The following is a 21,243-nucleotide window of genomic DNA, read 5'->3' on the forward strand; positions in this document are numbered from 1 at the left end:
AACTTTGTACTATACCTTCTCCCCGAATGGGCAGTGGGAGCAGTTGATGGTGCTGTTTTCAGTTCCCCTATGTTCCACTGCTGTTGGTGTTGGTATGATGGGTGGGGGCTCTGTGACTACAGTCACTGTACACTAAAAAATAATAAGAATGATATCACATTTCAAAATTGTATTCAAGTGCATTTATAAATAGATTAATACATAAAAATCTATTTTGGGGTAATCATGACTTAATTTAGAAGAAGATGGTGAAGAAGAACTAAGAAAACAGGTTTGGGATTCTATGGGTCATTCGGTGGGTTACCATTTATAAAAAAGAAAACACATAATTAGGTGTATGTAAAACCCTAACAATGGACTTCTCTTATTCTCACACTTTTAGTCTGTTAAATATAAAGACCAAGAAGGAGCCCAGCAGAGGTCCCCCAAGGCTTTGTCCTTGGACCCTTTCTACTCCCTAGCTACACCTCCTTTCTGGGTCAGTTGATGGCCTTCTATGGTCTCCAATCTCTAAGCTAATGACACCCAACTCTCTCTACTCACCCAAATATTCATCTTCACTTACCTGTACTGCTTACCCCATCAATCTCTAAAGCATCACTAAACCACTAATAGGCATATCAGTATAGTTACATACTGTGTTGGGGTAGTTACTCAAAAAATGTAACTAGTTACTAGTTACTTCTGTAAATTGTAACGAGATTACTTTACTAGTTACTGCATTTGCATAAGGGGGTGTTTGTTGAAAAAATTGATCAGTGTACCAACATCCCTATTGAACTATTCAAGAAAGGACAGGTCTGAGCAGGAACCGGGTGAGGGGTCCAGCACCAAAAAACCGTGCTTCCAAATATAGAAGGGGGAGAAAGAAAAGAAAACAAAAGGAGAGGAGGGAGAAAGAAAGGAAGAAGGAGGAGAGGGGGCAAGGTAGAAGGGGAGAGGAAAAAAGAGGGGGGGGGGGAGGAGGGCCCAGAAGGGAAGGGGGGAAAAAAAGGGGAAGAAGGAAAAAACAAAGGCAGAGGGACAAGGGGAAGAAGGGCGGGACAGAGGCCCGCAAGAGGGGAATGAAGGTGAAAAAATCAGGGTAGGTAAGGAAAGGGAATTTAGAAAAGAAAGGGGAAAGAAAAGAAAATGACGAAAAAGGGAAGAGAGGAAAGAAATGAGGGCTAGTGGGATTTTTGAGGTACTGTATTTAAAGATGAATTGACATCATATATATAAAAAATATAGAAATTTATTCTTTAGATTAAAAACATGACAGGAATAAGACAACACATGGACATAAATAGAAAAAACATATATAGAGCAGTATATCAGGAATATACAATTAGGTTTCTAGTAGGCAATATCAAAGTGCAAACCGGTGATTTGCACCAAAAGCACCGGGTAATGACCCGACATGTTTCGCGGTATTCAGGTATCCGCTTCTTCAGGGGTATGTTGGTTTTACAGTAGATAAATTAGCCTTAGAAATCCTATGAAAAAAGGGGAGGTAATACATTAGAACAAAACAACATTATTGTATAAGGAAGTTTGAGAACATTCACCGAAAGTGTCTCAGATCTCCATCACCTTAAGACATGCAAGAGTGGTCACCCAGTGAACGCCTCCCCCACGAATGTGGAGGGGGTGGAAAAGAGGGCAAAAACCATATGTGAATATCACACATTGGCAAATACCTGGATATAGCGTACTGGCTGCTCAAAAAGTTGCCTAGAGGCTGTTGGTTGGTCTGTAAAGCATTTTATCTCTGAGAGACATAAAGGGGTAACATTAGATTGTTATATAAAGCAAAGAGATCATCTGAAAAATGATGGTGGGTGCCGCACTTAAATGAATCTTACCAATACTGGGCAACAGAAATTAATGGTGTAGGTGCGCTGGGGTAGGTTTACAGGCATAGCATCCTCTCCAGCTATGAGAGGTGTCTAAACACCCTAGAATTCAAGGCGCACCAGCGCTGGTATATCTGTCAGCTAAATGGCAGGAAGGGTAGCGTACTGAAGGGTGATTCACCCTGTTCGTCCTTCCCCGGTGGCTCACTGAGGAGCGTCTAGATGGAATGGAAAGAGCTGAGTATAAGCAAGGGGAAAAACTTAACATAGTGCAGCATTTGAAAGATCTCTTCCCCGAATGGGGCTCTGTAGTGCTTACCGTGTGTAGTATTGAGTGGCGTCAACCCCGGCAACTGCGGAGGTAGCACCGTCTCGCCGCTCTTAAAACACCCACTCAACCCGGCGTGCATACGCACTTCCGGGCGGAAGTGACGTAGGCTCGCAGGGTCAGGTCCCTGACGGAGCATCCCAAGAAGCTGGGCATGCGCCGTGTTGCACAAAAGATCAGCCACAAACGCGGCTGTTATGCAACCACATGACCAGGCACGAATGGGGTTACCCATCGTGTCAGTCAGTCCAGGGACCACACATCCGTGGGGAATGCCGGGCAATGACACCCCCTGCCGTCAGGATGGAGAATTGTGAGACCGGTGAATGTGCAAAAGACTTCCCTAAGTGCAAATGCAGAGAAACTTGTTACATATCATATGGGTACTACAACCCATAAACAATAAGCATATGAATAAGCAATTACATCCTTTATTGAAACACCCATAACAATACTTCATTTAAGTTGTAATCATGGTATGTTGTGTAGCCCCGTAGATAACCTACATCACTTGGAGCATAAACAACAACCAAAATTAGACAGCACAGAAAAAACTGTGTAATATATTACAGACATAAATAATGTCACAAAATCTGCTTGCTGGTATAGGATAATGACCTGTAGATGGCAATCCTGGGGGGAAAAAAATTAAAGAAAAATTTTATTAACAAAATAAAAATAAATCAACCAATGATGACATATTCACCCTCCAAGAACAATGGGGGTGTGGGAAACTCACAAAAACTCCGAAAAGATCCAGACATCTTGTGCGCTGAGTCAGCATGACAGCCGGCCTATTGGACCCACCCAGGAACTCCCAGGGGGTAGATGACAGGGTGGAAACAGAACCCATCGCATTGTTAACCTAGAAATGGTTTGTAGGAGACCATTTCATTTATGCCTGGGGGTTTGGTAGCGTCTAATGCTTCGATCCAATAGGATTCTTTTTGCAAGATGCGCTTGTCCCAATTTCCACCCCGGGGGTCTTGAGGAATGACCTCCAGGACGAAAAATGAGACAACCCTGTCATCTACCCCCTGGGAGTTCCTGGGTGGGTCCAATAGGCCGGCTGTCATGCTGACTCAGCGCACAAGATGTCTGGATCTTTTCGGAGTTTTTGTGAGTTTCCCACAGCCCCATTGTTCTTGGAGGGTGAATATGTCATCATTGGTTGATTTATTTTTATTTTGTTAATAAAAAATTTTTCTTTAATTTTTTTCCCCCCAGGATTGCCATCTACAGGTCATTATCCTATACCAGCAAGCAGATTTTGTGACATTATTTATGTCTGTAATATATTACACAGTTTTTTCTGTGCTGTCTAATTTTGGTTGTTGTTTATGCTCCAAGTGATGTAGGTTATCTACGGGGCTACACAACATACCATGATTACAACTTAAATGAAGTATTGTTATGGGTGTTTCAATAAAGGATGTAATTGCTTATTCATATGCTTATTGTTTATGGGTTGTAGTACCCATATGATATGTAACAAGTTTCTCTGCATTTGCACTTAGGGAAGTCTTTTGCACATTCACCGGTCTCACAATTCTCCATCCTGACGGCAGGGGGTGTCATTGCCCGGCATTCCCCACGGATGTGTGGTCCCTGGACTGACTGACACGATTGGTAACCCAATTCGTGCCTGGTCATGTGGTTGCATAACAGCCGCGTTTGTGGCTGATCTTTTGTGCAACACGGCGCATGCCCAGCTTCTTGGGATGCTCCGTCAGGGACCTGACCCTGCGAGCCTACGTCACTTCCGCCCGGAAGTGCGTATGCACGCCGGGTTGAGTGGGTGTTTTAAGAGCGGCGAGACGGTGCTACCTCCGCAGTTGCCGGGGTTGACGCCACTCAATACTACACACGGTAAGCACTACAGAGCCCCATTCGGGGAAGAGATCTTTCAAATGCTGCACTATGTTAAGTTTTTCCCCTTGCTTATACTCAGCTCTTTCCATTCCATCTAGACGCTCCTCAGTGAGCCACCGGGGAAGGACGAACAGGGTGAATCACCCTTCAGTACGCTACCCTTCCTGCCATTTAGCTGACAGATATACCAGCGCTGGTGCGCCTTGAATTCTAGGGTGTTTAGACACCTCTCATAGCTGGAGAGGATGCTATGCCTGTAAACCTACCCCAGCGCACCTACACCATTAATTTCTGTTGCCCAGTATTGGTAAGATTCATTTAAGTGCGGCACCCACCATCATTTTTCAGATGATCTCTTTGCTTTATATAACAATCTAATGTTACCCCTTTATGTCTCTCAGAGATAAAATGCTTTACAGACCAACCAACAGCCTCTAGGCAACTTTTTGAGCAGCCAGTACGCTATATCCAGGTATTTGCCAATGTGTGATATTCACATATGGTTTTTGCCCTCTTTTCCACCCCCTCCACATTCGTGGGGGAGGCGTTCACTGGGTGACCACTCTTGCATGTCTTAAGGTGATGGAGATCTGAGACACTTTCGGTGAATGTTCTCAAACTTCCTTATACAATAATGTTGTTTTGTTCTAATGTATTACCTCCCCTTTTTTCATAGGATTTCTAAGGCTAATTTATCTACTGTAAAACCAACATACCCCTGAAGAAGCGGATACCTGAATACCGCGAAACATGTCGGGTCATTACCCGGTGCTTTTGGTGCAAATCACCGGTTTGCACTTTGATATTGCCTACTAGAAACCTAATTGTATATTCCTGATATACTGCTCTATATATGTTTTTTCTATTTATGTCCATGTGTTGTCTTATTCCTGTCATGTTTTTAATCTAAAGAATAAATTTCTATATTTTTTATATATATGATGTCAATTCATCTTTAAATACAGTACCTCAAAAATCCCACTAGCCCTCATTTCTTTCCTCTCTTCCCTTTTTCGTCATTTTCTTTTCTTTCCCCTTTCTTTTCTAAATTCCCTTTCCTTACCTACCCTGATTTTTTCACCTTCATTCCCCTCTTGCGGGCCTCTGTCCCGCCCTTCTTCCCCTTGTCCCTCTGCCTTTGTTTTTTCCTTCTTCCCCTTTTTTTCCCCCCTTCCCTTCTGGGCCCTCCTCCCCCCCCCCTCTTTTTTCCTCTCCCCTTCTACCTTGCCCCCTCTCCTCCTTCTTCCTTTCTTTCTCCCTCCTCTCCTTTTGTTTTCTTTTCTTTCTCCCCCTTCTATATTTGGAAGCACGGTTTTTTGGTGCTGGACCCCTCACCCGGTTCCTGCTCAGACCTGTCCTTTCTTGAATAGTTACTGCATTTGAAAAGTAACTTCACTACTTATTACTTTACTTTCCTCTTTCTTAATTGACCGTGTAGAAGAAGATACACGACACTCTTACTGCATAGAGTTTATTGTATAAACACAGGCTTTGGGAAACATGAGAACAAAACCTGAAAAAACAGAATAAAACATAAAGTGCAACAAAAAGTCATAAACTTCATCCCTCTCTATTCTTCGAAATAACGATTGTATCGCACGGCTTGGGTAACGCAGGAAAGCGCGTTCCTATAGCCTAGTAAAGTAGTGTAGTTTCCTCCTATAGCCTAGTAAAGTAGTGTAGTTACCAATATTAGTATTGTAACTACCGTATTTATCGGCGTATAACACGCACTTTTTCCTCCTAAAAATGGAGGAAAAAGTAGCTGTGCGTGTTATACGCCGATATAAAAAAAAAATGTCAAGAAAGCAGCACCGAGGGGTAGAAGGGGGCGGGCGGCGCAGAGAGTCAGAAGGGAGCGGGCGGCGCAGAGGAGAAGGAAGTCCGTGCTGTTATCGGAAGTCCCGCCTCCTATGCTGACGTCAATCATAGGCGCCGGGACTTCCGATGAGAGTGCGGACTTCCTTCTCCTCGGCGCCGCCCGCCCCCTTCTACCTTTCGGCGCCGCCCGCCCCCTTCTACCTCTCGGCGCCACCCGCCCCCTTCTACCTCTCGGCACTGCTTTCTGGAGATCTTTAGTGATGTGTATAGTGGCGCTGGCGAGGCTGCAATTATGGGCGCTGGCGAGGCTGCATGTATGGGCAAAGGCTACATGTATGGGCACTGGCAAAGGCTACATGTATGGGCACTGGCAAAGGCTGCATGTATGGGCACTGGCAAAGGCTACATGTATGGGCACTGGCAAAGGCTACATGTATGGGCACTGGCGAAGGCTGCATGTATGGGCACTGGCGCTGGCGAGGCTGCATGTATGGGCACTGGCAAGGCTGCATGTATGGGTACTGCAGTGACGAGGCTGCATGTATGGGCACTGCACTGGGGAGGCTGCATGTATGGGCACTGCACTGGCGAGGCTGCATTTAAGGACACTGCGCTGATGAGGCTGCATTTGTGGGCACTGGTAAGACTACATTTAATTTTAAAAAAATGTTCTGAGTTTAAAGCTGTTTATTTTAAATTTCAGCTTTTTCCCTGAAATTTCTGCCCTAAAATTTAGGTGCATGTTATACGCCGATAAATACGGTAGTTACATTACTTAGTTACCAAAAAAAGTAATGTAGTTACTGTAATCCGTTACTTTGTAACTAGTTACCCCCAACACTGGTTACATAGTAGTTGAGGTTGAATAAAGACAACAGTCCATCCAGTTCAACCTATTCAGGTGTGTGTGTGTCAGTGGCGTGATCATTTCCCCATAACCCTGAATGTTGTGATCTGTGAGATGCACGTCCAAGAGTCTTTTAAAAGTAGCCATACTCCCCGCAGCTACCACCAATTGTGCAAGAGAGTTTCACGTTCTCACCGCCCTTACAGTTTAGAACCACTTACGCAACTTAAGGATAAACCGCATGGTCTCTTGCACTCCTTGAGACTAAATATTTTTTTTTGTATACTGGGATCACCATTGAGGTATTTGTAAATCACTATTATGTCCCGTCTCAGGCGTCTCCTCTCCAAGGAGAATAAATTAAGGGCCTGTAATCACTCCTCGTAATTAGGGTCCTCCAGTCCCCTAAATAGTTTAGTTGCCCTTCCTTGGACTCTTTCCAGTTCCAGCACATCCTTTCTGAGGATTGTCGACCAGAACTGGACAGAATACTCCAGATGTGGTCAGACCATGGTTTTATAAAATGGTAGGATTATTGCTTTGTCTCTGGAGTACATCCCCTTCCTTATGCATGCTAATGTTCTGCCGGCTTTGACAGCTGCAGCTTGACATTGCATGCTATTGGTTAGTCTATCTTCTACTAGCACCCCCAGATCCTTCTCCATCCTGGATTCCTCCAGGCCCCCCCCCCCCCCCCCAGAGCATAATTTGTGTTTATGTTTTTTTTGCCCCCAAGTGCAATACCTTAAATTTCTCTACATTATACCTAATTTGCCATGTAGTATGAATGTCACACCACTCAAGCTCAATCTTTCCAAAACTGAGGTCATGATATTTCCTCATACACCTATCCTTCCCCCCACTCTTGCTAGGATGCTAGGTGTCAGGACCTGGATCACCTGCTGGTTGCACTGTAGTTCCCTAGTTAGTTTGTTAAGTAGTTTGTCTTTGGGTTATGGTTCACTTGTATCTTCATGTTCGCTGGTGATTGGGAATTGGGGAATTTGGTTTCACTGTAAATAAATCTTAATTAAAATATACAGTCTGGTCTCAGGCTCCTGAATGTAGCCATGCAGATCTGGCCATCCCTGGTGTAGATTCCTGACAGTAGGTGTAACCCTGGTTTCTGACCTGTTCAGTCAGACCAAAATCCAATCACTGTCCAAATCTTGACACTGTCACCTCTGTAACATTTCCAAAATGTGCCCGTTCTTAACCAACTACACCATTAAGCTACTAATTCACTCCATTGTTGTATCTTATCCCTCGACTGTTGCAACTCCTTCCTCATTGGCCTACCTAAGAGTCGGTTCACACCGTGGCGACTCAAAGTCGCCCCGATTTTGAAGTCGCCAGTGCAGCATGGCTTCATCGCGACTTGCAAACGACTTCTCATAATAGAAGTCAATGCAAGTCGTTCCGACTTCACTCAAAAGTAGTGCAGGAACCTTTTTCTAAGTCGGAGCGACTTGAGTCGCTCTGATTAGAACAGTTCCATTGCACACCATGGAGCACTACTTGTCAGGTGACCAAGTCGCCTGACAAGTCGGAGTAGTGTGAACCGGCTCTAAACACAGACAATCCCCTGTTCAGCCTATCATGAATTTTGCTCCACCCTACCAATTGCTCAGTATCCACCACCCCTCTCTGCCAATCACTCCACTAGTTTTTGCTTGCCCAACTAATACAATTTTAAATGATAACAACATGCTACTCAACCCACTGCTCTGCCCCCAGTTACATCATCAACTTGTCTGAAAATATCAACCAAACCATCCTCTCCGCTCCAAGACCTCCTGTCCACTAGCTTCCCATGCTCACATCCAGGACTTCTCTAGAGCCTCCCCCATCTTCTGAAACTATCTGCCCCACTGTGTATGACTATCTCTTATTCTGTCCTCCCTGAAAACTCATCTCTTCAGGGAAGCGTATTCTACCTCCACCTAACAACTGAAGCTTTACCTTCTTCATCAGTTCATTCCCATACAATTGCTTGTCCCTTTTGGATTTTAAGTTCTTATGAGCAGGGCCCTGGGAACCATCTTATACTGAATTGTGCTGTAATTGTACTGTCTACCTTTATTTTTCTAAAGGGCTCTGCGAACTGTTGGTATTAAACCCTGTATTATAATAATTAGTCATTGAAAGTGCTTTGATATATACACTATATTACCAAAAGTATTGGGACACCTGCCTTTACACGCACATGAACTTTAATGGCATCCCAGTCTTAGTCCGTAGGGTTCACTATTGAGTTGGCCCACCCTTAGCAGCTATAACAGCTTCAACTCTTCTGGGAAGGCTGTCCACAAGGTTTAGGAGTGTGTCTATGGGAATGTTTGACCATTCTTTCTTTCAGAAGCGTGTTTGTGAGGTCAGCACTGATGTTGGACCAGAAGGCTTGGCTTGCAGTCTCTGCTCTAATTTATCCAAAAGGTGTTCTATCGTGTTGAGGTCAGCACTGCAAGCCAGTCAATTTCCTCCACCCCAAACTCACTCATCCATGTTTTTATTGGCCTTGCTTAATGCACTGGTGCGCAGTCATGTTAGAACATGAAGGGGCCGTCCCCAAACTGTTCCCACAAAGTTGGGAGCATAGAAATGTCAAATATGTCTTGGTATGCTGATGCCTTCACTGGAACTAAGGGGCCAAGTCCAACCCCTGAAAAACAACCCCCCACACCATAATCTCCCCTCCACCAAATGATTTGGACCAATGCAGAAAGCAAGATCCATAAAGACATGGATGAGCGAGTTTGGGGTGGAGGAACTTGACTGACCTTCGTGACCTCAACCCGAGAGAACACCTTTGGGATGAATTAGAGCGGAGACTGCGAGCCAGGCCTGGTCGTCCACATCAGTGCCTGACCTCACAAATGCACTTCTGGAAGAATGGTGAAACATTCCCATAGACACACTCCTAAACCTTGTGGACAGCCTTCCCAGAAGAGTTGAAGCTGTTATAGCTGCAAAGGGTGGACCAACTCAATATTGAATCATATGGACTAAGACTGGGATGCCATTAAAGTTCATGTGGGTATGAAGGCAGGCTTCCCAATATTTTTGACAATATAGTGTATATATTTAAAAAGTATAAAAAAAAATACAGTTGATCCTGACAGAAATATTGTATATGTCCTGTGGGCACTGAATGTGTCTCATGTAGTATAGTATGTATACAGTATGTATAGTATACTGTATATAAACCTAGTCGATTATTAAACTGTAATTATTAGTTATGCCACTAGGCATCAGTAGTATGCTTGCATTCAAGTGTTATGATGTAATTTCCAGTACGTGTTCCTGTTTCCATTAAACACAAGAAGGAATACAGCAATGTGTCCAAACAGCATCTGACTGGTAAGAAGACAGTAACTGCAACAGTTAATCCAACACAGATGGAAGAGGAAAGTAATGGCTCAAGAATGTGGCAGAAAGGCTTTCACCAATATATAGGGTACAGCAGGGGCGTAACTACAGGGGTTGCAGGGGTTGCAATTGCAACCAGGTCCCATGCTCCAGGGGACCCATGCGGCTCCCCTGTACACCTGGATAGGAGGGGCGGCGGGTGGGGGTTGGGTAGCATGTAGAGAAATCACTGTCCTCCTTTTTCCTCCTGTAGCTGCAAGAGGAAAATGGAGGAGATTGGTTCCTCTGTGTGCTGCCCCCGCCACTCCTCCTATCCAGTTCACTTGTTTTCTGCTGTCTCTGGGCCCCTGTGTGCTTCCCTTGTCCCCCGTCTCACTGTGCCCCTCCTCCCCCTGTACTCCCTCCCCTCTCCTGCCGGCTGCTGCAGGGGATGCGTCACAATAGAGAACCAGGAAGGGGGTCGGTAAATAAGTAATTTACTAGCTCCTTCCTTTTCTGAATGGACAGAGTCATAGTCAGTGACATTATAAAAAAAATAAAATAAAATGATAAAAAATAATACAATTAAAATACCAAAAAATAAAAACGACTGACACCAGTGGGTGAACTTCCAGGATCGCAAAGGTCACACTTGCAACTGGGCCCTGGCATTCCACCACTGTGGGGATGCCCCAAGATGGCAGAAAGGGGGCCCACTGCAGAAATTGTGAAAGGGTCCCGCTGCGGGGAATGTAATAAAGGGCCCCGCAATGGGAGTAAAGGGCCCCAGGATCAGTGGGAAGAGCCCCAGGCTTGAAGGGAAGGGCTCCGGCCAGGGGTCAGCCCTTCATGGTTTCTTGCACCGGGGCCATGAAGGTTCTAGTTACGCCTCTGGGGTACAGGACTTCACAGAAGCCCCTGATGGTGGGAATCGATTTTTCTTGTAGGACACTCCCATAAGATGTAACATTGTTAAAAATTGATCCAGGGAGTTAACTGATTTTTTTTTCTTCCTTAATTTTTAGAACTGATATTTTTTACAGCAAAAATAAAATCAGAACAATTTAGGTTACATATATGTGATGCAATGTATCATAATTTATTATCAAATACTGTGTGTATATATATATATATATATATATATATATATATATATATGTATATATAAATAAATATAAATACAGGTTCATACAGGTCCATTAGGGATATCGCAGCAGGTCTCCAGCTCAGCATGCCTTGAGTCACAGTAGATGACGATACGTTGGAGGTCAAACTGGAAGGTAAACATAGAGGATTAGCTCACAGGTTCTGCGCATAAAATAAGATAATGTCCATAATGAAACATTTTATCGTTTGCCAGGAAGCTTCGACTTACATCAACAGGAACGCTGTCATACAGACGTTTTCCGATCACTGTCTTTCCCTGGATGTCAATGTTCTCACGTTCTTCGATGGGCAAAGTCAAAACCAGCTTACAGTCGATGTACAAGGTGACGGTCTTTGCCTGCACGCTGATGGCAATCTTGTGCCAGTTACGATCGAACAGCTCGCTAACTTGGGCTCCTCGAAAGTTTGCTTTCACTGCGTCCTTTGTGACACCCACTGAACTGTACTCCAAAGCCTTGTTCTCTCCATCCAGCCTCATTGAGACCTGTATGACCGAACACAAAAGCAATATCAGTTCATGCATCCAACGTTTACACAGCTGCCAACTAGTAGCTTTATACACCGTATGGTCAACCATTTGTGGGCACCTGATCATCATACCTACACTATATGGCCAAATGCATGTGGAAACCCCTCCTCCAAATATTTAAATTTAGGTGTTTTCAGTGAAGGGTACTATTAACATTATGGCATATAAAGATGGCTTAGACAGTTGTGCCCTTCCAACAATTTGGACCTTTTTTGTTCCAACATGACTATACTCTATGTACAAAGCCAACTCCATAAAGACATGGTTTGATGAGTTAGGTGTGGAGAAACTTGAGTGTCCTGCACAGAGTCCTGACCTCAACCCCCTTCTAAACATCCTTTGGGATGAAGTGGAATGCCATCCCCGAGCTTACAAACATTCTTTTGGCTTATTGGGCACCAAGTCCCACAAATACACTACCAAAGCCTCTGGAAAGCCTCTCTAGAAGAGTGAAGACCTGCAGAGGCGCCCGTAAGGAAGGAGATGCATTCACTTTTTTTCATATGTATGTCCCGGACCAATGAAGATCAATCGTTGACAAACTCATTCTTTAAGCATCTCCTTTCTTCCCGGGCACCCCTGCAGATCTCCACTCAAATGTTTGGAGCCAAAATCTGAAATTAACAAAGGAAGGAGGGAAATGGTGCTGTCTACTGGAAGAATAACCAATCAATAAAGATAGGCTATGGTATAGATCAGGGATCCTCAAACTAGGGCCCTCCAGCTGTTGCAGAACTACACATCCCATGAGGCATTGTAAAACTCTGACATTCACAGACATGACTAGGCATGATGGGAGTTGTAGTTCCTGAATAACAGAGGGCAGTAGTTTGAAGACCCTTGGTATAGATGGTGGTAAATTAGGCGACGGACATCAATAATATGAGAAAATAATAAATATTGTAAGTGACAAAATGTGTACAATAAAATATATAAGTACACTATAAATATGGTATGAGGTACAGTGTACTTATATATTTTATTGCTCATTTTATTGCTTATTTATTACCTACCAGTCACTGTATTTAGTGTACACATTTTGTCACTTACAATATTTATTATTTTCTCATATTATTGATGTCCGCCACCTAATTTACCACCATCCATACCGTAGCCTATCTTTATTGATTGGTTATTCTTCCAGTAGACGGCGCCATTTCCCTCCTTCCTTTGTTTGTTCATTCCTATATAGCCTTTGGCTTTAGTTTAGGGAGGCTGCAGCCTACTTACATTAACATTTTTTCCTTAAGCCCCGTACACACGTACCGATCGTCGGCGAACGATCGGCCGTTTTTTGTCCCCGGGCTGTCGGTGTCTGTTGAAAAGTGCAAAGACAGCACAAGAATTTTGTCCGCCGACTACAGCCGACTGCAGAAGTGATGTCATGTAATGGTTAACTTTCCGTGTGTTTTTTCTTTTCTGAGCATGCCCAGTCTTGCAAATCTGCGGTCTGTCGGCCGAATTCTGTACTGACTGGCGAACAATCGGCCGCTCTGGTGTCGGCATACAAAAATTTTAATGCTTGCATGACAGATTCTTGTCGGCAGAATGTGCGCTGACGGCTGTCGGAGGCATCATACTAACAAGCGTACAATCGGCAGATCGTTCGTCGGCCGACGCTTGTCTGCCGACGATCGGTACGTGTGTATGGGCCTTTAGCGCAGAGCTTATTACCTTCAAAATCTGCAATTACTGCTTGCAGCAGGATCAAATAGATAGAGCAAAAAAAGGGGAGACTCCATGTTGATGCTGCTGATTGTGGTGATATACAAAAAATGCCATTTCTTATGTACCATGTGCGTTACTAATTAACATGCACCTAATACTTCCTGTAATTGACTGCACTTAGTCTGGTGCCCCCTGCTGTGTCTTCTTGGCTTTACAGGTTACCCACCAGCCTACCTAGTGTGTTTGCTTGTATCAAGGTGTCATGCTATGCTGAAGATTACCACCAGGGGCCCTAGCTTATTGATGAGCAAGTTATTTTACTTGTTTGTGTAAGTTGTCAATTGTCTTTCACTCCTGTAGCACTACTCCCTGGGGAGCTCCTGGTGACGGGTTCCCCTGGGTTACCCATAGCAACAGTACAATAGTTCAGCGACTTCAAAGTGCCTGGCTCAGTCATGAAACAGTCTAGGGGTTTTGGTTTTTGTGCTTTTATTGAGAACTTGGATAGGAGAATGGAACGAATGGGATACTCCAGCTTGAATAAACGATGCACAATTTGCTGGGACCTTTAACTGTACTTGAGCGCGGCAAGGCCGCTGCTTCACCTTGTCAAAAGCGATGAAGTAGTAATAAATGAAATGCTTTAAATAAGCTGTACTGTACTGCAGAACAATCTTCAGAGCCCTTCCTGGCACCCCCTTTTGTTCCTATTCTTCAGGGCTTTCTACATGGCACCCCCTTTACTGTCATACTCTCCGTGTGAGCTAGCTCCTTGATCCCCTGACTTCACTGGAGTGGTCTCCCTTCGTGGGCCAGACTCTTTGGCAGGTCCCTCAGTACTCACAGACACTGTTTTTAGAAAAAGACTCTGCCAGCAGCTCCACCGTCAGTTACACCGGATCCTCTACAGCTCAGCTCCACACCTGGTTCACTAGGCCGACTGCCTAAGACCACCTTCCTCTCACACTGCAGGAGGAGAGACAGTCGTCCACCTCCTCCTGGGGCTTTGCTTTCTGCCAAAGACGCCCTGTCACATGTCCCCTCAGAATTTATGGTCAATCCCAGGATGCATTGCAAGAATGCCCTCCCAGTGGGACTGCCATAAAACATGATGTGTCACTGGCTAGGTTTCCTCCACTGTCCAACACGCTCCCTCATTTTATGCAGTGGGGACACTCCCTCAGACCCAGTGAATCACACCTGGAAACATGTGACAGTCAACCTAATATATTAGGCTCCCCTGATAAGCAGCAGGAGCAATACATGCTTTACCTAGCACCTCTCTCTCTCTCTCTCTTTCTCTGCCTCATATCCCATGGAGGGTTAAGAGAGCTGCCATGCTTTTACTCATGTGTTTCACCACTGGCCAAATTACAAGGTTCCCCAGCTTGAGAATTAATCTCCAGGATCTGTGCAGGGACTGGTAATGTGTTTCTCTTTATCTAGCACCTACCTAACTAGGAGGGTGCTACACGCCAATAAATATGCTTTGTATTACACTCCTCTCTCTATCAGCAGTATCAAATAGCAGACCATCGTAGGATTTTCTGGAAAAACTCTGATGAGCATTGAGCACGACCACCTTCCGTCTGAAGACAGCAATATTCTCCACATATTCTATCTATAGGTTGCTCAACCTCACTAAGGGCATCTTGCAACCTCACAGGTGTGAGAACATGATTCCAATTCATTACCTTCTTTGACTTATTCTTACATTGTTCAATTCTATTGCCAAACTACTGCACTAACAAGGATCACTACCATGGCTATTTAATTCCCTTTTCTACTCTCTTAGTTTTAAATCAGCTAAATGCATTCTAGGTGCATCAATACATGTGGAAATTTTTACATTTTATTTTTCTAAAGCAGCCACAGCAGCCAAGTAGAAAATCCTGTCCTCTGCCAGCATACTGCAGAGAGGGATCCTTGCTCTCTGTGTGGAAGCATTGACCTCACGGCATAAGTCTGACACGCCCCCATGCTGAGTTAGAGTCAGAACTCTCCAGTCAGCTAAGCTCATGCTCCTTGCTGATTGGAGAGCTCTGACTTACAGGGGGTGTGTTGGACCTCTTCAGAGAGACCCCTGCTTCTACAAAGAAAGCAAGGTTCCTCCTCTGCAGCTTGCTGGCTTTTCTCTTTGGGATGTGACTGTTTCTAAAGAATACAAATTGTTAGACTTTGCACACCTTTTGTTTTAATGCACCAGGAATGTGATTTAAAGTGAGGGTTCAACCGGGCTTTAGATCATAAATTGTTATTGGTTCTCTTTGTAGCACTGCCCCCTAGAGGACTGCTGAAAATTACACTTTCTGGATTACCCTGGGTTACCCTTAGCAACTGATAGCAGACAAACAGCATTGAAAGTCCTTGGCTCAGTCAATAATCCATCCAGGGGATGTTGGTTTTTGTGTTTTTATTTGGAACTGGGATAGGAGAAGGGATGAGTGGGATCCTCCAACTATGAACTAAGCACAATCTTGAGGACAACTAGCTGTAGTGTGCGGCAAGGCCGCTGCTTCACCTTGCCCCTGATAGATAATGTGTTCCTGCTTGAATTACTCTTCAGGGTTCTAACTTGGCACCCCCTTTCTCACTTGCTGTGTGTGCTGACACCTGTCCACTGACACTCCACTGGAATGGTCCCCCTTCCTGGGCAGACCCCCGGCAAGCTTCTCACGGACACTGTTTTTCCCTAGGTTGCTCTGCCTCCAACTCCACTGGTCAGCTTTCCTGGACCTCCTGGCTCAGCACCACACTCCTGGCTCACAAGGCCGACTGCCTGTGACCACCATCCACAGCAGCGGAAGGAGAGACTAATGTCACCCTCCTTCTGGAACCTGGCTTCCCACCCAAAGACACCCTGTCACATGTGCTCCTGGCTTTTATAACATATCCCAGGATGCACCACTGTTTGTGCCAATCCACTGGGATAGTTACAAAAGCCTTTGTGTCACTGGCTGGGCTTCCTCCACTGTCCAACAGGCTCCCCTATTGGATACAGTGGGGACACTCCCTCAGACCAGATGAATCACACTCTGTACACATGCAACAGGCCTAATATTAATCAGGCTCCCCTGATAAGCAGATAGGCTTTACCTACCTAGCACCTAACTAGGAGGGTGCTACATCTTTAAAGTGTATGCATAGCCAAAACTGTTTTCTTTTTTGTCCGTTTATTTTTTGTTGTCTATGCCCCTTCACAGGAGATTTCCTTTTACTTCCTGTCCCAGAGATGTAACAGGAAGTGAGGATAAATTTCTACAAAGAGCAGGATTCCATTGTAAAAAGTTGTCTCCAAAACATTGGAAGATTTCCTCTAACCTCCCGTTCTAGAGACAACTGTGAAATTTTCGATTTCTCATTGTTTTCTGCCTCAATAGTAATCAGGATAAACAACAATTTCCACAGAGGGGACACAGACAGCAATAAGAACCTGACAGGGGTTCAAATCTTTCCTTAAATATCCAAAACTACCAAAACTAAAATAACATTTTTGGGCTCTATATATGCTTTAGGTTCCCCATTTGGGGGCTTTGATACTTGTCCTGGAACCCTACAATGCAGGACCTCTCTGGAGACAGTTCTCAGGATGTTGCCGAAGATTTTGATTTCAGTTTTTCTGATTGGTCGTTGTGGGCTAGTGCAAAGACATCCTCAATGCTGAATGATCTAATATGGTTTCATGGCTCTGCAAGTTTGTAACGGACATTACCTGCGGTATTCCGTATTTGTCAATGATTTGCCAGATGTACCAATCCTCCCGTCTGGAGGCCTTTCTGAACCTGAAGGTAGTTACAAAGGCGTATTCATCTGGCAGACCTTGTGGAAAGATGTCTCTGGAAAAGACGCAAAAAATGCAACAAATTGTAACTGGTGTGCAATTTATCCTTAACCTTGACCTCCAAATGGTTTTCCCCCATTCATGACCAAAGCATTTTTTTGCCATTTTGCACTGCGTTACTTTAACCCGTAATTAAGTGGCCATGCAATGCTGTACCCAAATTAAATTGATATCATTCTTTCCACGTAAATAGAGTTTTCTTTTGTTGGTATTTGATCACCACTGGGTGTTTAACCACTTAAGCCCCGGAGGATTTGGCTGCTAAAAGACCAGGGGGTATTTTGCGATTCGGCACTGCATGATTATAACGGACAATTGCGCGGTCGTAAGACGCTGTACCTAAACGAATTTGACGTCCTTTTTTTCCCACAAACAGAGCTTTCTTTTGGTGGTATTTGATCACCTGTGCGATTTTTTTGATCACGCGCTATAAACAAAAAAAGAGCGTAAATTTTGCAAAAATAACAATATTTTTCAAATTTTTTTATATGAAATTCCACAAAAAAAATGTAAAAATCAAAATGTTTTAACATTTTCGGCCAATTTGTTTTATGCTATATATGTTTGGTAAAAAAAAATCACAATAAGCGTATTTTGATTGGTTTGCGCAAAAGTTATTGCGTTTACTAACAAAGGGAAAGATTTTTGTAATTTTTGGTGTTTTTTTTTTTTAACAAGTAATGGCGGCGATCTGCGATTTTTTTGCAGGACTGTGACATTGCGGCGGACAGATCGGACCCTTGACTGACATTTTTGACACTTTTGGGGTTACCAGTGACATTACTGCAGTAATCAGTGCTATACATATGCACTGTTACTGTAAAAATTACACTGGCAGGGAAGGGGTTAACTGTATTGGAGAGGGAGGGGTTAAGTGTGTCCTAGGGGCGTGATTCTAACTGTGATTGGACATGGCTACTGGTGTAAAAACAGAGATCAATGGTCCTACATAGTAGAACCGTCATTTTTACACAGGGGAGAATGACAGGCGACTTGTTTACATTAGCTGCCTGCCTTTCTCCCTCTCCACCGACGATCGCCGAGTGACCGGCGGACATTGGGTCCGCCGGTCACACGCACGGACTCCTTAGGGAACGAGCCGGGGCGGGCGCGTGCCTCAGCGGGCGCACGCTCGCCCGCTATTCTATTGGCTCACAAGCCGGTGACAGGCTAGTGACGTATATATACGTCACTTTGCCTGGCCGGGGCTGACTGCCGCAGTATATGTACTTGCGGCGGTCGGCAAGTGGTTAATTTATGTATCTATTTATCTATATAGAACTCTAGCTATTACCACAATTCCTTTACACGCCCCCGAGGAAGCGACAGCGAAACATGTCGGGCTACTGTTGATTATTCTAGCTGTTTTGGCAGATCAACTGAGGAGTAATACTAGTAAATGAGCATACTATGTTTTTAAAGAAAAAGTTTTCTATATGTAATGGCTTTATGATTGTCTTTCTTGTTGATTTTTTTACATTTTTTTTTGTATGTCAAGAAATGTAATAACATTTACAACTTTTTAAGAATTGGTTGTTTAACTGGTGAATATGTACCATTAAAGTCCCCCCAAAAAAGCCCTCAAACTAAATCACCATGTGGTAGGACCTTTCTAGTCCTTGATCTAGATTTTCTACATTCTGTTATAAAATATATAAAAAAAAATTAAAATAAAATGTCCTCATAAATTTAAACCAAAAAGTATTTTGCTACATATCTTTGGTAGAAAAAATCCCAATAGGTGTATATTGATATATTTATATATATACATACGCTGCTCAAAAAAATTCAAGGAACACTTTGAAAGCACATCAGATCTCAATGGGGAAAAATCTCATGCTGGATATCTTTACTGGTATGGACTGGGTAATGTGTTAGGATCTATACTGCTATGGACTGGGTAATGTGTTAGGATCTATACTGGTATGGACTGGGTAATGTGTTAGGATCTATACTGGTATGGACTGGGTAATGTGTTAGGATCTATACCGGTATGGGCTGGGTAATGTGTTAGGATCTATACTCGTATGGACTGGGTAATGTGTTAGGATCTATACTGGTATGGACTGGGTAATGTGTTAGGATCTATACTGGTATGGACTGGGTAATGTGTTAGGATCTATACTGCTATGGACTGGGTAATGTGTTAGGATCTATACTGCTATGGACTGGGTAATGTGTTGGGATCTATACTGCTATGGACTGGGTAATGTGTTAGGATCTATACTGGTATGGACTGGGTAATGTGTTAGGATCTGTACTGGTATGGACTGGGTAATGTGTTAGGATCTATACTGGTATGGACTGGGTAATGTGTTAGGATCTATACTGGTATGGACTGGGTAATGTGTTAGGATCTATACTGGTATGGACTGGGTAATGTGTTAGGATCTATACCGGTATGGACTGGGTAATGTGTAAGGATCTATACTGGTATGGACAGGGTAATGTGTTAGGATCTATACTGGTATGGACTGGGTAATGTGTTAGGATCTATACTGGTATGGACTGGGTAATGTGTTAGGATCTATACTGGTATGGACTGGGTAATGTGTTAGGATCTATACTGCTATGGACTGGGTAATGTGTTAGGATCTATACTGGTATGGACTGGGTAATGTGTTAGGATCTATACCGGTATGGACTGGGTAATGTGTAAGGATCTATACCGGTATGGACTGGGTAATGTGTTAGGATCTATACTGGTATGGACAGGGTAATGTGTTAGGATCTATACTGGTATGGACAGGGTAATGTACAGTAATTTTTTTTACCTAATTTTTACAGTAACAGTGCATATGTATAGCATTGATTACTGTAGTAATGTCACTGGTAACCCCAAAAGTGTCAAAAATGTCAGTCAAGGGTCCGATCTGTCCGCCCCAATGTCGCAGTACCGCAAAAAAAAAATCGCAGATCGCTGCCATTACGCGTTAAAAAAAAAAAAACAACAAAAATGACAAAAATCTTTCCCTTTGTTAGTAAATGCAATAACTTTTGCGCAAACCAATCAAAATACGCTTATTGCGTTTTTTTTTACCAAACATAGGTAGCAGAAAACAAATTGGCCGAAAATGTTAAAAAATTTAGATTTTTACATTTTTTTTGGGAGAATTTCATATAAAAAAATGTGAAAAATATTGTTATTTTTGCAAAATTGTCACTCTTTTTTTGTTTATAGCGCATGATCAAAAAAATCGCACAGGTGATCAAATACCACCAAAAGAAAGCTCTGTTTGTGGGGAAAAAAGGACACCAAATTCGTTTGGTTACAGCGTTGCACGACCGCGCAATTGTCCGTTAAAGTCACGCAGTGCCGAATCGCAAAATAGGCCCTGGTCAGGAAGGGGGTAAAATCTTCCGGGGCTTAAGTGGTTAAGATCATGTTTTTTGTTCTTGTTTTTTGTCTGTTTTGTGTGTGTATATATATATATATATACACTTTTTTAATAGTTTCATAATAAAAAATACTTTTTATGACATATTGTCCTGTCATTGTGCCAACAAAGTCCATTTGTCCATACTTCTCTCTCAATTTTGTGCAAACCAATCAAAATACGCTTATTGCGATTTTTTTTTCTTTTTACCAAAAATATGTAGCAGAATACAGATTGGCCTAAAATGATGAAAACTTTAAATTTGTATTTTTTTTTTTTTTTTTTTTTTATTGCGAATGTTATATAGCAGAAAGTGAAAAATATAGTTTTTTTTTTCAGAATTGTCGCTCTTTTTATGTTTATAGCGCATTAAATAAAAATCACACAGGTGATCAAATACCACCAAAAGAAAGCTCTATTTGTGGGGAAAAAAGGACATCAATTTTATTTGGGTACAGAGTCGCACGACCGCTCAATTGTCCGTTAAAATAACGCAGTGCCGAATTTGCAAAAAATGGCCTGGTCATTAGGGGGGCAAATCCTTCCGGTCCAGAAGTGGTTAAAGGGTTAATATGTGCAGCCACATAAGTGAGCAGAAATGTTGACATTT

General features: G+C 43.3%; 1 protein-coding gene across 1 annotated transcript in view; it reads right to left on the minus strand.

Moving 5' to 3' along the window:
* COL22A1 (collagen type XXII alpha 1 chain) overlaps positions 1–21,243 on the minus strand; it is a 624,908-nt gene that overhangs the window by 343,721 nt on the left and 259,944 nt on the right. The window contains exons 6-9 of the mRNA XM_082257569.1: positions 17,128–17,251; positions 11,427–11,702; positions 11,244–11,324; positions 16–132 (exon numbers count right to left, since the gene is read on the minus strand). Coding sequence (XP_082113695.1) covers positions 16–132; positions 11,244–11,324; positions 11,427–11,702; positions 17,128–17,251 — 598 coding nt within the window. The remainder of the gene's footprint in view (positions 1–15; positions 133–11,243; positions 11,325–11,426; positions 11,703–17,127; positions 17,252–21,243) is intronic.

The sequence above is a fragment of the Pelophylax lessonae genome, assembly GCF_965119305.1.
Source record: "Pelophylax lessonae genome assembly, chromosome: 5".
NCBI classification, from domain to species: Eukaryota; Metazoa; Chordata; class Amphibia; order Anura; family Ranidae; genus Pelophylax; species Pelophylax lessonae.